Below are 18,072 nucleotides of genomic sequence, written 5' to 3'. Positions count from 1 at the left end.
TGGCAAGGGAAATGGATTTCAGTAAAGAGAGATCAATTATTTTTTATAAGAATGGCCACTCCACCTCTACCCTGTCTATCAGCTCTGAAAACTTTATAACCCTCAAAATTAATCCAGAATGTCCCCAGAGATCTAAATTTCAGTGAATACCAGAATGTCTGCATTGCCCAGATCTTGATGTAACCCAGTTTAGGAAGTAAGCTCCTAATGTTCAGACGCATCAACCCAAGTCCTATACGATTAAAGTCACATGGAGTCTCCAACTCAAACAAGCTACATTGAATAGGCGGTTGCAGGCCTTGTCTGATGGTTGATATTGATATAGTTGGTATGGCTATAAGATTGCATAGAACTGGCCTATATCTCTATTAGTAATAGAGGAAAGAGTAGAAATTTGAATTACTTTTCCAAAGTTGGCAAAATAGGCCCTAAGGCTGCAGCCAATGTCAATATGAGGAACTCTCAGAGTAACCAATGATGGAACGTTATAAACAGACTTACATGGGCTTTGGTAGCTATCATGCATTAGCCCAAGCCCTCTGCGTGATTTGAAAACTGAGGGCGTATTCAATTTCACATTTAAAACTAATAGCACTGGGTGAGCAGACCGCAGTGGGCTTCTCTTTTGACAATAGCAGATCTAAGAGCGGAGTTCAAACGAATAGGTACAAGATTACAACTGAAAACACCCCTGGTAGTATAGACAACAGTACGATGATAACGCTTAGAAAGGATGTGAGGTATTACCTGAGCGGTGCTTGGACTGTCTCTGAGTCAATATCTTAACTGGGCAGCAGGAGGAACGGATGAGAGTGAGGGGTGGTGGTGGGGGTACAACCTCTCCAGGACAGCTGAGGGGTGGCAGGGGTCACGGTGGGGCGACAGGGTCATACTGAGTTTGGGGCTCAAGGGAAATGCCTGCACAGCTGCGGGGCTGGGGGCCATTGTTACGTAACCTCTTTCATTAATGGATGATGTGCCAGGGAGAAAAGCCTTTACCTAGGGGGACAGGCAGGCTCAGACATTTTGACCTTCACTGTCACAACTGAGACTGACTAGGTGACTGAATGGGACTTAGAGGCAGAACAGAGAGACAGACTCCGATAGAGGGACAGACCAAGAGATGGCAGACAGACTAACAGACAAAAAGATATACCAACAGACAGAAAGATGGACAGACAGAAAGACATACGGACAGATAAACAGACAGCTCGGGTCTTACCTAGTACAGTCAGTTCGGCAATCTCGCTCTCCCTCTCTCCCACCATGTTGGTCCCCACACAGATATATTTCCCTGCGTCACTTTTCCTGGCGTTGGTGATCATCAGCTTCCCACTGCGGATCTGACAGATGGAGGGAAGAAAAGTAGAAGTTGTAAGGTCATTTGTAACTGAATATAGCATGTTATGCTTGTAATTCCCTAAAGACTATTTGATGCAACAATTTTTGGGCTTACACAATTCTAGAGCATGTCATACAATCTAGAGGATAAAACGATGACTTTCCACCTGTCAAGCCCAGACAGAGGTCTGTCTGGTAGGTTTAAGAAGCAGCAGCTTTGAGTGTGTGCATTCCCAGCTGGCCCGGCTGGTTGGCTGCGTGGCAGGGAGTTTATTCCGCTGACAGAGGAAGCAGAGAGCCCACAACCCCTCAGGCCTAAAATAACCACTGCTACAGCACCAGCCCAGAGATACTGTACTGTGCCACGCAACAGGATCGTTGTAATGGGAAATCTCTGGATGGTTGGGTTGGAGAATAATGTTATTTTCAAAGTAGCACTTTTGTGCTTATAATTGTGGAATCAGGGTTTCTAAGAACATAACCAAATCATGCATATGAAACTGACAACTATTAAAATGTATTGAAATAGGGATTGCTAATAAAATCAAATAAAATCAGATGTTATTGGTTGTGTCCACATAGTTGCAGGTGCAGCGAAATGCTTAATAGTAATCGTAGGGTTAAAGAGGAGAGAGAGAGTTTTGGTGGGGTGTAGTAGGATAACCGTTCTATAGTCAATTGTCCAGTCGTAAGATGCAGTGTAGAGTGACGTTGGTTAGTGAGTGGTGGGGAATCAGAGGGCACCAGAGCGTGTCACAGAGGAGAGGAGGGGAGTAGAGGAGTCGTACCGTGGCCAGGCCAGTGGGTCAGCAGGTTCCAATCTCACTGTGTGTAAACCACGCTGGGATGACCAGCCAAGCAGTCACAACTAATCCACTCACAACCTGATTTAAAGCAGCCTAGCCCCTCTCTCTGTCCCCATACACCTCTTCTAACCCTCCTCATGCTCCTCACCCTCACCCCCTCTCGTCCCCGCGAACTTCACAACACCTGAAACACGCTGAGAGGAGGCTGACCTTCCCTCTCCACACTGACACATTCTACCAGGCCAGAAAAGTCCTAATGTGTTACACAGGGACCAGGGATGAGGATGGGAGAGGAGGGGATGGGGAGAGCAGAGGAGAGGAGGGGCAGAGCAGGGGGGAGGGCAGTGGGCAGGTTTCAAAGCCCAGTGGTCCCAGAGGTCCCTGGGCCAGGACCTGTTTATTGTTCCACCCCTGTGGTGCTGGCCACTTTTGAAGTGTCATCACATTACCCTGCATTTGAAGGGGGACAAAGGCGACGAGGAGTGTGATACCTTTAGTGAGTGTGTGTGTGTGTCTTTGTTGGTGTGCATTCTGTCTGTGTTTAGCAACTGCAGAGCACAGACCCGGAGTTGTTCGTACAGTACAGTGTAGTGGGGGACAGGGTGAGGGTGGGGCAATGAGAGGCACATCTGGAGCTGCAGTAGTAGTCCAGAGGAGAGGCCTGAGAACAAAGAGACAGAGGTCCTTTGAAGAGCTTCTCCTCAGATGTCCTCCTGTCACATCCCTGCACCATCAGCCTGCACACACATTCCTCCAGTCTTACACTCTCTCTCTCGCTCTCACAACGTCAGACCCACAACAACACCAGCAAATACATCACTCCTGTCCTCCTCCTCTCTCTTCTCTCCCTCTCACCCTTCCTTTCCTGCATTCCCCTCTGTTTTTCCTTTCCTTCATGCATCTGCTTCTCCATCTGTTCCCTCCATCACATAGCGGTGGTGGTGGTGTGTGTGACTGTGTTCATGTGTTCCATTATGTTCCTCTGTTATGTGTGCTACACTACACTACACTTCACTACAATATACTTAGGTGCCTATCACAATACTTAGGTGTCTATCACTATACTTAGGTGCCTATCACAATACTTAGGTGTCTATCACTATACTTAGGTGCCTATCACTATACTTAGGTGTCAATCACTATACTTAGGTGCCTATCACAATACTTAGGTGTCTATCACTATACTTTGGTGCCTATCACAATACTTAGGTGCCTATCACAATACTTAGGTGCCTATCACTATACTTAGGTGCCTATCACTATAATTAGGTGTCTATCACTATACTTAGGTGTCTATCACTATACTTTGGTGCCTATCACAATACTTAGGTGTCTATCACTATACTTTGGTGCCTATCACAATACTTAGGTGTCTATCACTATACTTAGGTGTCTATCACTATACTTAGGTGTCTATCACTATACTTAGGTGTCTATCACTATACTTAGGTGCCTATCACTATACTTAGGTGCCTATCACTATACTTAGGTGCCGATACGATATGTATTGCGATTCTAACGATTCTCACGATTCTATAAGTATTGCGATTTGATACTGTGATTCAATGTTCCAAACATATTGCTCACTATGTCTGCTGCAGAGGGACAAGACAGAGCCATGAGAAAAATATTTTTGATCAGTCATGGAATTAAAAGTGCTGAAAACATATTGGCTCACCATTTAAAAACAAGATGGAGAACAAGCAAAATACCGGCAAAATACCGGAGTTTTGGCGCAGGAACAGCCGACTAGCGCAAAAATAATGTTGAGATATTTAAAAAATGATATTGCGATATATCGTTAAAAACAATATCCCGATATGTAACTGTATAAAATGTTCCCCCATCACTAACTACACTGCCCCTTTAGAGTTAATCACAGTCCTGAGGACGGAGAGCTGACACCCACATCACCACCAACCTGACCCCACCACAGTGAATATAGGGTGGTAGTGGGATATTATGCTACAATATACAGTACTGTAGAACTGTACAGAAACTACACACCAGCACCCTCCCTCCCTGCTGTTGATGCATTGCTCTGCACCACTGGCAAGCCCAGTCCCCTTCCCTCTCCCCATCAATTTAAAACAAACGCTTGGCCACACAATGTGTTCATTCTCGCAGCACCAAATCCCACAGCAGATCCCCGGAACTCGACGTGGTTTAAGAAACAACAACAGTTTTGGGAGTGGATGTTGTGTTAGAAACAGAGCATAAACACAAGCGCTGCGTTGTTTACAGGGCCTGTGGACTCATTAGGAAACAGTCTTATCTGCAGGCCCATTAGTCCAGTGAGCCGAGCAATAGCTATGAGGCAGAAACTAAGCTGGCCCTCTGTTTACACTCTGAGCCAGTACACAAGGGACAACCACAGACATGCCACAGGGACTGTGGCCAACATGGCTGCCCTGACTTCACTACAAGACCTTATTGGACTTGGTATTTTATTACATTGTAGTGAAATTGGTTTCGTTATGGAAATGCAAGCAGCGGTAAAGACAACAGGCATGCAGGCAGATGGGTGTAAATGAGGAGATAAGAGGGAAGTACAAAGCCAACGCAGCCTTTGTATTTCCTTCAGAAGGCCCTCCTCCTCTCCTACACCTCCTCCTCTCCTACACCTCCCTCCCGTCAGTGCGGAGGAGAGCTGCTCTGTCCATCACAGCCCCTCAGAGAGAAACTACCTGTCACTCCGGAGGAGGATAAGCCTTGGATCCCAACTCACAAGTCCCCTGGAGTGTATACAGACACACAAACAAGCAAACATGCTCGTGAGCGCACACACACCCACCCATCCCTGAATTCTTTGCACGCTTCCACAGATAGCCTTTGTTCCAAATAGACATTGATTGGCCAAATCACAGTACAATATGATTTCATTATGTTAGTTAAATAGATGATGCACTTGTTTCTCTTCATTATTACATGTCTGCCAACAGAGACACTTTGATCTTCCTGGAGCTGCACCAGCAAGCAGTGGGGTGTGTGTGTGCGCATTTGAATGTGTGCGTGTGTGTGTGTTGACGAGCAGGTGTGATGTGCAGGCCCAGTGCAGTGCATGCTCTGTACAGAGAGTGTGCTCGGAGGCTAACGAAGCTTGTCTTACCGTGATGCGCTCATCTCGGTCATTGATGTTGGTACCATCTTTCCTCCATGAGATGGTGGGCTCAGGATGCCCGCGGGGCGGTTGGCACTCCAGCACAGCAGGCTCGCCCGCTGCCACAATCACATCCGCTGGGTTCTGTCTGAAGTCATCACGGAGAACTGTGGAACAGGAGAGAGAAGGGGTTAATGGCCTGTTAGCACTGCAGGTACATTGCAGGTCGAAATGAAAAAGAAAAAAATGCACTAGTGGAACATTTAGGGTATACCTGTTCAATATTCAAGACTCTTATGACCAGACTCTAGAAGTGCAAGGACAAAACTCAAAAATCTGAGCAGAGGCAGTCAGTGATGTCCATCACAGATCACTACTCTTGAGGTAGCTGGACATTGTATAGTGTAAAGTGGTCTCTGGGGTGGTGTGCCAAATCCCTGATTTGCTATAGGCCTACCACCCACTCTGTCTGATTAGACTAACTTTACCACCTGCGTCTCAACTGTCACTCTCTACTCCAGTCCTGAGGGAACATACAAACACACAGGCAAACACTTTCATTTGCATCACAATCCCATTTACGACTCCCAGGAACTTTGTTTGAAGTGTGAGGTATCCATCGACCAAAATACAACCTCGCCAGTTAATGTTTCCCTACCTTGTTTGCCCATTAAACACTTCAAGAGAGATAGGAGGATATTTTGCAAGAGCCATTAACAAGCTAGCTAGGTGGAAAACACACACTCTTCAAAGGTTTAATGACCATTAGTGCAACGACCCAATACATCATACTCAATAACAACCTGACACAATCACAATGTATTGCTAGTTAGTGAATACAGGCTGTGGAGGGGAGTGCTGAGGGAATTATGCATTTGAGCGAGGCTCTATTTTGACTATAAAGACATTGAGTTTGTCAGGGAGCAATGACAGCCCATCTACTCCTGATGAAACTGAGAATTAATTATTCTACAGACACTGGCCCAGTTAACAAAGGCCTAGAGAAGAGAACAGAAGAGAAGAGAAGAGAAGAGAAGAGAGACTCTACAGCATTTCAGTCCAGGCCGTTTCAGTCAATTCCAGAGTCCCCCAGCTAGCCCAGTGATTGTCTTCCCAGCCCGTTCCGGATTAATGAGTGAGTTAGCGACTACACCCTGAGGGACATCATGCTCTCATAAATTTGAGAAATTCCTCATCCCTTCTCCGCAGCTCTTTTCATTATATTCCCAACACAGTTACTGAAGCCTCCTCCTTTCTCCCCTCCTCCCTAGCCCCCTGCTGTCAGCATGTAATATCCTCTGTCTCCCCGAAACCAGATTACATGACATTACATTTCACTGCATAGATAACATTACATTACATTATCCAACATTTCATTACCAGGCACTATATTCTATATACACTGCATGAGATTACATTACATTGTACGGGATTGTAAGACATTCCTCTGTGTCTAGGTTGAATTTGTGTACGCACTCAAAAGTGAATAACGCCTTTCAGCCAATCCATGAATCCTACATGGATTTATTCCAATAAACTTCCTAGAATCTTCCAGAATGTTTTAAAGAGTATGTCATATTTAAACTATAATTTCCCAGTACTCCTTTCCAGAGAAACAATATGTTTGAATATTTGTTTCAGTTGGTGGTTATCATGGGAAGCTGATGTTGTAAACCATGTAAGCCCATCTATGCAAACCACCAGTGTTGTATCACCTGTATGCAAATGAGCATAATCACAGAAGTGCCTGACATTTGGGTAGGAATAGAATGTTGCTTACGACGCTACGACCTTATTATCGTGACTTGAAAATTATGTAGGTCTGTCAAAACGGTGTGTACTGTACTGTTAGTGGCCACAAGAGTCTGAAGACAAATACATGTGTGACACCATAATTATGCTAGTTAGAGTCCTTCTGAGCAACAGTGTGTTTACCTGAGACTACGGAAAGGAATGCTGTTTACTATTTTTACTGGAATGTTTTGCTATTAGATTCTTCTAGGTCAAATTCTTCAGTATTTAGTCTGTGTGTGTAGTCTCTGTTCTCTTTTAATGCCCAGTGTAGCGTAGCTCAGAAGATCTGAGAGCAATACAGACCATCTCTCTTACCCTACTTTGTCCACAAGTACCTCATAAATACCTATCAACCACAAGTTTAATTCAATCTACCTCTCTCTAACCATCAGCCTCAAACATTACTTCTCCCTCCCTCCCTATCTCCCTTCCTCCCTCTCTGATCTCCTTCCCTGTATGGTGGTCTGAGTGTGGAGCAAGTCTCAGTCTTCTGCTCCACTGTGCTGTGTTGTGCCAGTGGAGGCCAGGGGAGGCCAGGGGAGCGGGTAATCATGTTAGGGAGCAGGAGACTGTGGAACTCTGAAACGTACAGCCCAGAGTCCAGATAGAGAATACTCTTCCCATGGACTCACACTCAACAGCCAAAATGCTGTGGGACATGCACTACCAGTCAAAAGTTTAGACACACCTACTCATTCAAAGGTTTTTCTGTATTTTTACTATTTCATACATTGTAGAATAATAGTGAAAACATCAACACTATGAAATATCACATAAGCAAAGAGAAACAACAGTCCATCATTACTTTAAGACATGAAGGTCAGTCAATACGGAACATTTCAAGAACTTTGAAAACCCAGAGTTATCTCTGCTGCTGAGGATAAGTTCATTAGAGTTACCAGCCTCAGAAATTGCAGCCCAAATAAATGCTTCACAGAGATCAAGTCACAGACACATCTCAACATTAACTGTTCAGAGGGGACTGTGTGAATCAGGCCTTCATGGTCAAATTGCTGCAAAGAAACCACTACTAAAGACACCAATAAGAAGAAGAGACCTCCTTGGGCCAAGAAACACGAGCAATGGACATTAGACCGGTGAAAATGTGTCCTTTGGTCTGGAGTCCAAATTGGAGATTTTTTGTTCCAACTGCTGTGTCTTTGTGAGACGCGGTGTTGATGAACGGATGATCTCTGCATGTGTAGTTCCCACCGTAAAGCATGGAGGAGGAGGTGTTATGGTGTGGGGGTGCTTTGCTGGTGACACTGTCTGTGATTTATTTAGAATTCAAGGCACACTTAACCAGCATGGCTACCACAGCATTCTGCAGCTATATGCCATCCCATCTGGTTTGGGTTTAGTGGGACTATCATTTGTTTTTCAACAGGACAATGACCCAACACATCTCCAGGCAGTGTAAGGGCTATTTTACCAAGAAGGATAGTGATGGAGTGCTGCATCAGATGACCTGGCCTCCACAATCACCCGATCTCAACCCAATTGAGATGGTTTGGGATGAGTCGGACCGCAGAGTGAAGGAAAAGCAGCCAACAAGTGCTCAGCATGTGTGGGAACTCCTTCAAGACTGTTGGAAAAGCATTCCAGGTGAAGCTGGTTCAGAGAATGCCAAGAGTGGGCAAAGCTGTAATCAAGGCAAAGGGTGGTTATTTGAAGAATCTCAAATATAAAATATATTTTGATTTGTTTAACAGTTTTTTTGGGGTACTACGTGATTCCATATGTGTTATTTCATAGTTTTGATGTCTTCACTATTATTGTACAATGTAGAAAGTAGTAAAAATAAAGAAAAACCCTTGAATGAGTAGGTGTGTCCAAACTTTTGACTGGTACTGTAGCTTTCCAGGCCTCCTAAACCACTGGCAGTAGGAAAGCAAAGAGAGGAATATAGAGTAGAGGGAGATGGAGACAGAAGTAGCAGTAGCAGCCTAACAGACATTTAACCCTATCTTGCGGAACAAATACAGTTTGTTACCAGCAACTTTCTGGATTGAGGAACATTGTACCGAACCTCCCCTCTGCAACCCTAACCTTCAACTCCCAGTTCCGTTCCATCCGCTACAGAGCTTTCTGTGAGTACTTTTCAAATAACAGCCTCAGGGCAAGTCAGGCCCATTTGCTATGCCTCCCCTATACAGTGCATACATATACAGTACTTGAACTTAGTGAATGAGGGATATTGGGAACAGCTGCTGAGACGTCAAATTAGCATGCAGGGGCTGTCTGTCCTGTCGGCCCAGTCGGTTTGTCCTAATGGGTGTGACAGTAATGAAGACGGGGAGCTGCTATACCACACAGCAGCACAAACCAGCCCAGACAGGAGAGACTGAGCACAGAGAGCACTGAGCTATGCCGGGAAGAAATGGAAAACTACCACCGCAATTCCTCAACTCTCAACATGTACTGTGCAGGATAACGGAGCTAGCTGACTGAGAGCCACAGGCTGAACTGGAGACAAAGAAAACTCACATCTTCCCCAAAATGGCAGGCTCAATGGTCTGGTGTCTGGTCAGGGGCTTGACCACATACAATCCTTTCCTGTCTCCCCTGGCTGCGAGCTCCCTGCAGCATCACAAGGAGTACATATGTGATTAGTGGGACAGGACTCCAGATCCCACAAACATGCTCCAAAAATGTAATTTTCACTCAGTGAATAAGTACACAAGTGTAATCTCATGTCTTAACACTCTAGCAGGGCCCCTACTGAAATTAGAAATGGGAGAAGATGAGATGCAGAGAAAGTAGCTGGCAGAGGAGAGTCACGGAGAGAGAGAGGCACAGAGAAAGAGAGAGAGAGGGAGAGGGGGAAGGACGGATGGAGACCATGGAATAATAAGGGAGGGGAAAAGAGAGAGAGAAAATGAGAGAGAGAGAATGAGAAAAAAAATAAGAGAGAGAGACCAAGAGAAAGGGAGAGAAAATGAGGGCAAAAAAATTAGAGAGAGAGAGAATGAGACAGAGAACTAGAGAGAGAGACCAAGAGAGAAGGAGAGATTTGGATCTCTCTTTACGTATCGTTGAGCATACTCCTTCTCCTGATGAAGTGGCTAAATTGTGCTAATTTGGCGGTGGGCTGCTCACCAGCCAGCACTGCCAAACATTACCCATCATAAATAACACAGGATTAAAGCCTGAACAGGCCAGGCCAGGGGAGCCCAGCCAACAGAACAGGGAGAGAGAGCAAAGCAGAGCCTAGCAGAGAGCAGACGGGAAACAATGAGAAAATAAAACATGGGTAATCACTCCCAGATGGCCCCAGCTCTCTCCTCTCAGGCAGGCCGCCCAACTGGATTTGCACGTTCCGCAGGACGAGAGGGCGAGACGCCTGATGAGCAGTGTGGATATGGGAGAACAAATTGGGATGACCATTTAATTGGAGGCATTCTGGCCCAACTCTTTTGGTCTCCGGCCCCTCTGATCTGATCCAGGGAGCTGGGAGAACACCGGCTGACTACAGGCAGTCTACTGGCCTGCAGATGACTGCCTGGCTTGCTGGCTGACTGGGGCCTGATGGGAAACAGCTGTTCCCATGTCACATGATAAAAGGCATTCCTTGTGGGACACAAAAACATGGCTGCAGTTACTCTAGACAGGAACAAAAACGGAGCCATGAGAACTCTTGTGTAAAGAGTCTTCTAGCTTTATGTCGTAAAAACATGCAATGTTAGCACACAAACAACCTGGCAGGAACCAATGTTTTAAGCGTTGTTGTTAAGTTGCTAAGAACATTATGTGCTTTTGCACGGGATAATTCACACATGCATTTGTGCCCACGCACGCATGGGACACGCACACACACATACAAAACAGGCACACACAAAATCAGAATCTGCTAAACTAGTTTCCTCCCTCTTTTTCTCCCTCTTCTCCACTTCCTCCATCTCCTTTACATTACATTGTCTCTCAATCCATCAGCCCCATGTAATTCCTCTGCTGCAGTCTTTTTGTAAAGTAATCCTGACAGTCTCCTTCCTTGAACCAGTGTAACTGACACCAGTGTATACTCCTAAATCCCCCAAACCAGCAAGCTTCAAACTACAAGGTTATAGTCTGGCAAGCAGAAATAGAGAGGGAGAGGGAGAGAGAGAAAGAGAAAGGAAGAGGGAGAGAGAGAAAGAGAGAGAGAGAGAGGGAGATGGAGAGAGACAAACAGAGGGAAAGACAGAGAGAGATGGAGAAGGAGTAGAGGTGACTGTGCGTCAGTGGAGCACTGCGATGATGGCTCACATATTGAAGCTATCCCAGCTAGCCTTCAGGCCTGTCCACTGAGCTGGGACCTGCACCTCTACTCTCTTTCTGTCTCCCTCTCTCTCCTTCTCTCCATCTATCCCTCCCTCCAGTGCAGAATCCCACAGCCCACTTCAAAGGCGGAGACCCCTGGACACTGTGTCTTAACCCTGGATTTGATTCTGTCTGACTGCTAGGCCCGATGGAGCATCTCTCCTCTCCACTCGCAGCCTGAGGATAGAGCAGGAGCATACATACATACTGCAGCAGGAGAGCAGTAATCCTCTCTACACTAACTGACTGACAGACAGACAGACAGACAGGGCACACTGTAATAATATAATATAATATGCCATTTAGCAGACACTTTTATCCAAAGCGACTTACAGTCATGTGCACATACATTTTTACGTATGGGTGGTCCCGGGGATCGAACCCACTACCCTGGCGTTACAAGCACCATGCTCTACCAATTGAGCTACATTAGGCCCTGCTGACAGGGGCACGCACCACACAGCATAACCTCTCACCTAACTACTAACCACAGCCCAGCCTAATCCTGACTCTTCCCTCCATTTTGTCTTCTCCAGCATGTTCCTGTTAAAGCCACCCTCCTGTTAAACTGGTTGCACCATTTTGTTACAGCTATTTGGTCATGTCTTCGTAGATATGGTTAGAAAGACTTAACACCACCTCCTGTCATCCTTGTTGCCATTAGGCTATCACTCCAAGTTGTAATACTTAAGTTGCAGTATTACAGTAAGTTGTATGTTAAAAGACAGTAGCTACCAACAGTAGGTGTGGTGGTCCTTCCACCCTGAGTGTGACTGTGTGATGGTGAGCAGAGCAGAGCTGGGGTTCACACACAGGGCCAGGAGTCTAGCTGAGCGCCCGTCAGTACCTCAGACAGCCGTGTCATACAGTGCAATGGGCAGCCAGCCACACTGAGATTCCTTTAGAAATTAATGGGCTTCCTCCCAGAGCACACACTGGGCATGGAGGTCCATATACATACACACACACACATTTTAAATACTTTATCTGAATCCACAAATCACATTACATCGTAAAGGATTCAAACATTTCAAAGGCCGTTGATGCAATGACACTTAAGGAAACAAAAAGCACCTTCTCCTCCACACAGCTAGGCTGCCCATAATGGCTGACACAGAGCAGTACCTACACACTTGTTTTGCTCTTCTCTTAGGCAGTCCTGCAATCTGAAGGTGTATGTAAGTCTATGTACGTGGCAGAGACTGCCAAATATCAATGCCACCAACCTGCATCTGTATTCCAGGCTGTCCAAGTGTGATATGAGGGGCTGCTATTTAAGGAGCTTGTCAAATAAGGCCTGTTCCATGTAACAATTGAATGAGCAGCCCACTTCCAAAATCAGCACCTCCCTCTGGTCTCCTCCCACAACAACAATAAATGGCTTATTCGGCATACAAGAAAACACATTATCATCAACATCAAACCAGGCTCCTCTGACAATGTTTGTGTATGTGTGCTGTTGGTGAGACCACCTGTCTCACCTCAGTAGCTACCAGGTCGACAAGGCGGTCAGGTCCAGCAATATACAACTCTTTGTATGAACGGCAACCAATAACAACATGTGCAACAGGGTCCATTACTCAGCGTGTAATATACAGACGTGATCATGGTTTGCAGGGTACCAGAGTGCTAGGTTGTGTTTTGTTGGTAGAACTTGCAGCCTCTCCTTAACAGTAAAGGTGATGTCGCCAATGGCAGCATTCTGGTACATGGAATGGGAGACATAGTGGTCAGCACAGTCCACAGCAGCGAGTTTCTCCTGCAGCCTCAGGCCAGTCGAGTGTTGCAGTAGCTGCATCCGTCTGATACCGAGGAGTGTTGTCCTCGATGTAGGATGAGATGTTCCATCATAGGTGACAGAAGCCTCCACGACAACACAGGGGTCTGCCACAACTGCATCAGAGGCAGTCACTGGCTCAGTTTGTGTGTCATTCCGTGTCCATCTGCGCTCCACTCTAGTGCTGTTGCACAGGTCATTGAGGTCTGGCCAGTCAGACCAAATTCCAAAGCATGCAGCATGAGTGTCTAGTTTTCCATTGGCCTTCCTCCTGAAGCTCAGAAAGTTGTCCTCAGTATCCTCAATGTCCGTGGCCAGTGGGACCTTCCTCCTCCGTAAGTCCGAAACAAGGGAGGCTCTGTTACATTGGCACTGTTCAGCATGTTCAGCATGTGAGTCAGTCTGGTAGCAGTGTAAATCTACTTGTCACGGTTTCGGCCGAGGCTGCTCCTCCTCCTTGCTCGGGCAGGCTTCGGCGTTCGTCGTCCCCGGAGTACTAGCTGCCACCGTTGTATGTTATCGATGTTTGTTTGGTTTTGTCTTCCTTGTACACCTGTTTCCTTTTAGTGTTCATTATGTCCCCTATACGTTTCTCGTTTTGTTTGTCGTGAGTTGTGTGTAATTGTTCCGCCTGTCATTAGGTGCTGTTGATTTTTGCTCTAATGTTTTTGAGTACAGACGCACTATTTGCGTGTTCTGTTTGTATTTTGGTGTTTTGCGCACTGTTGCGTAATCGCTCGCCTCCGAGTTAGTAGAGGCCCGTTAGTTTGTATTATTGTCGTCTAGTAAAGTCTGTTGGACGAAGCTTCTGTGTCCTGCGCCTGACTCCTACACCACTTCCACATCAGCCGCTGACAGAATTACACACCATTATGGAGTCAGCAGGAGCAGCAGCAGCACCCGAGTCGCTGGAGGAGCGCGTCAGCGGGCAAGACGACAGGATCCTTCAACTCGGATCCGCCCTGCAGGACGTGATCAACACTCTGCACCGATGGGAGACCAGAGGAGTGCCCACACCTCATCCTACCTTACCACCACCATCGGTCAGTCCTCCCATCCAAGCTCCGGAATCCAGTGGGATTCGGCTCTCGCTCCCGAGGGCGTATGATGGCGCCACAGCCGGGTGTCAGGGGTTCCTCCTGCGCCTGACTCCTACACCACATCCACATCAGCCGCTGACACTACTTGACAATCGGGACACCTAAACCCCCCTCTCTTTGGCTCAAGAAGATAATGTCAGGTGTGGTGTGTGTTTAAGCATAGCCACTTTCTCACCACTTGAACAGCTTTGTTATTAATTTCCCTCATAACCTTCAGTGGGATATGCACATTGGCAAACAGATGTTGAATCTTTGCTAGGGACACCTCTCTCACAGCCTCTTGCTTCACACACACCCACACATGCACACACCTGCTGGTCATGCAACATTTGGCAGAAACCTCAAAGAATGTTAGGGGGGAACCATTTGGCCCATCAAGCAGGAGTTGAGTGTACACAATAGGGGTGTGAACGTTAAAAATAAATTGGGATCGTTAACGTTTAGAATAAATCCCTAACCGGAAAAACGACATTTAAATCACAGTGCAGTCAGTTATCACAAAACTACCACTATTAGGTCCTGATCATCATTATAAAGGGAAAAAAACCATTGAACAAATACCTAAGTCAGCAATACTGTAACGTTAGTAGGAGGAAATATATTTCAAATGATTTGCCACGGATATAAAGTTCTCCACACGTCATCATCGTTAACAGTTGGAATAATGGCAGAGTGAGACAGGGACGCGACAGCAGCAAAGTCCTGTATGGCAATACTTTGAGAAGTTAAATGAGAAGGTGGAGAACAGCAAACTTTGCGAGGTGGAATTGAGCTACAGTGGCAGTACAGGTGCATCGCTTAACCATCTGAAAGAGAGTCACAGTGAGAGCCAAACTGTTGCTGGCAGCAGCGCTGGCCCCCAAAAACAGACAATAGACAGGCTCTTCACACCAAAGAAGTGCAATAAGGGATGGAGGGAGAAAATCACAGCCCTGATTACAGAAATGATTGCAGTTGATATGCAGCCATTATCAATGGTAGAGAATGTCGGCTTCAATGCCCTGAAGGCATATCTAGAATTAGACTACAAGAAGTCATGTCGAAAAACCGTGACGGCCCGGATGGAGAAATTGTACAATGATTGTTCTGCAAGTACAAAGCGCGAGCTCTCAAACACCATATGTGGCGTAAACAACCGATTGTTGGAGGTCTATGAACATACTGTCATACTGTCACGATCGTCAGGGAGAGACCAAGGCGCAGCGTGATGAACGAACATGGTAAACTTTATTATCTTTAGTGATAATAGAAACAATAAACAAAACAAGAAACGACTCGTGAAGTCCACGGTAACAATGACCGAACACGGAACAAGAACCCACAAACACAAAGGGAAAATAGACAGTATAAATATGGCTCCCAATCAGAGACAACCAACGACAGCTGACACTCGTTGCCTCTGATTGGGAGTCACTCTAGCCAACATAGAAATAAACACAACAGAATTACCAACATAGAAATAAACACATAGAATGAACACACCCTGGCTCAACATATAGAGTCCCAGAACCAGGGTGTGACAGTACCAGGCACCGGTGACCCAGGCACGGGTTGTGCTGGACTGACGACGCGCACCCCTGGCTTGGTGCGTGGAGGAGGAACGGGCCTTACCAGGCTGACGACGCGCACCCCTGGCTTGGTGCGTGGAGGAGGAACGGGCCTTACCAGGCTGACGACTCGCACCCCTGGCTTAGTGCGTGGAGGAGGAACGGGCCTTACCAGGCTGACGACTCGCACCCCTGGCTTGGTGCGTGGAGGAGGGACGGGCCTTACCAGGCTGACGTCTCGCACCCCTGGCTTAGTGCGAGTAGCAGGAACAGGCCTTACCAGGCTGACGTCTCGCACCCCTGGCTTAGTGCGAGTAGCAGGAACAGGCCGGGCCGGGCTGGCGACGCGCACCGTAGACTTGGTGCGAGTGGCAGGAACAGGCCGGGCCGGGCTGGCGACGCGCACCGTAGACTTGGTGCGAGTGGCAGGAACATGCCGGGCCGGGCTGGCGACGCGCACCGTAGACTTGGTGCGAGTGGCAGGAACAGGCCGGGCCGGGCTGGCGACGCGCACCGTAGACTTGGTGCGAGTGGCAGGAACAGGCCGGGCCGGGCTGGCGACGCGCACCGTAGACTTGGTGCGAGTGGCAGGAACAGGCCGGGCCGGGCTGGCGACGCACACCGTAGGCTTGGTGCGTGGAGCAGGGACAGGCCGGACCGGGCTGGCGACGCACACCGTAGGCTTGGTGCGTGGAGCAGGGACAGGCCGGACCGGGCTGGCGACGCACACCGTAGGCTTGGTGCGTGGAGCAGGGACTGGCCGGACTAGGCTGGCGACGCACACCGTAGGCTTGGTGCGTGGAGCAGGGACAGGCCGAACCGGGCTGTGGAGACGGATAGGAGACCTGGAGTGAAGAGCGGCCACAACCCGTCCTGGCTGAATGCCTACCCTCACACACTCTGTGTGAGGCATCCGCACAGGACGTACAGGGCGGTGTATCCGTAACCTGGTGGCCTTCTGAATCCGCCCCTTTTCTGCCTCCGTCAGCCCCGTCGTCCATGCCGTGTGCCCCCCCCTAAAAATTTTCTGGGGTTGCCTCTCGACCGTCCGACGACGACCCTGATCACGCCGTTGCTCCTCTCTCCGTCGCCTCTCCACTGTCTCCCTCCATGGCCGGCGATCCATCCCGGCCAGGATTTCCTCCCAAGTCCAGGACCCTTTACCGTCCAATATCTCCTCCCATGTCCAGGCTGCCTGCTCCTCTCTACGGCGCGCCTCCACCGTCTCTTCTCCCGGCGCTTCCTCCCATGTCCAGCCCAAGAGCTGCCCCTGGACACGCTGCTTGGTCGTTGCATGGTGGGTTCTTCTGTCACGATCGTCGTAATGAACAGACCAAGGCGCAGCGTGATGAACGAACATGGTAAACTTTATTATCTTTAGTGATAATAGAAACAATAAACAAAACAAGAAACGACTCGTGAAGTCCACGGTAACAATGACCGAACACGGAACAAGAACCCACAAACACAAAGGGAAAATAGACAGTATAAATATGGCTCCCAATCAGAGACAACCAACGACAGCTGACACTCGTTGCCTCTGATTGGGAGTCACTCTATCCAACATAGAAATAAACACAACAGAATTACCAACATAGAAATAAACACATAGAATGAACACACCCTGGCTCAACATAAATGGGTCCCAGAACCAGGGTGTGACACATACATTACTGCGACAAGCCATCACATTGATGAGAAGTGGGACATGAAGTCCCATGTACTGACCAATGAGAACATGGAGGAGAGGCACACAGCAGAGAACCTAAAAACAACATTAACTACCATCGATGCTGAGTGGGTGGGCGACAGCAGTAAGGTGAGCACCGTCTGATAGCCATGACTGTAGTATATGGAACTGCATTCCCCAGCGGTCATACACAGCACCACATCTGCATTGTGAATTCACGTCATTTTCATTTTTTTTTTTAAACATTAAGAAAATTTTTACATCTGTCTATCCCTACACAAGCTATCCTCTTCCAGTCTGTGGCGATAAGAGATATTGGCCACTACGGACCAATTACATCCCAGTTCCTGTCTAAATATATGGAGTTGATTTTGCAGTGCAGTAAAACATTAACATTGATCTAGCGTACCCTGTTGTATATCTAAGTCATGCAAGGTGACTTCACCAGGCCTATATTAGATGATAACTTCCATGAGGAATATGTTCTGTTCTCAACTAGCTATGTTATATTAGCCTCAATTTACCACCCTATATGTAAGAATCACTTACATTTCAACAACAGAGCCTGTCTTCCTTGTGTCTTCCCTGTGTCATTAGTGTACTGTGTTCCAGTACCGG

General features: G+C 47.3%; 1 protein-coding gene across 1 annotated transcript in view; it reads right to left on the bottom strand.

Annotated features, from left to right (window-relative positions):
* LOC311142997 (roundabout homolog 1-like) overlaps positions 1–18,072 on the bottom strand; it is a 171,611-nt gene that overhangs the window by 45,962 nt on the left and 107,577 nt on the right. The window contains exons 3-4 of the mRNA XM_084178786.1: positions 5,257–5,414; positions 1,223–1,343 (exon numbers count right to left, since the gene is read on the bottom strand). Of these exons, the coding sequence (XP_084034912.1) occupies positions 1,223–1,343; positions 5,257–5,414 (279 nt within the window). The remainder of the gene's footprint in view (positions 1–1,222; positions 1,344–5,256; positions 5,415–18,072) is intronic.

The sequence above is a fragment of the Coregonus lavaretus genome (genome assembly GCF_964263955.1).
Source record: "Coregonus lavaretus genome assembly, chromosome: 15".
NCBI lineage: Eukaryota > Metazoa > Chordata > Actinopteri > Salmoniformes > Salmonidae > Coregonus > Coregonus lavaretus.
This window is presented reverse-complemented; position numbering and strand designations above follow the sequence as displayed.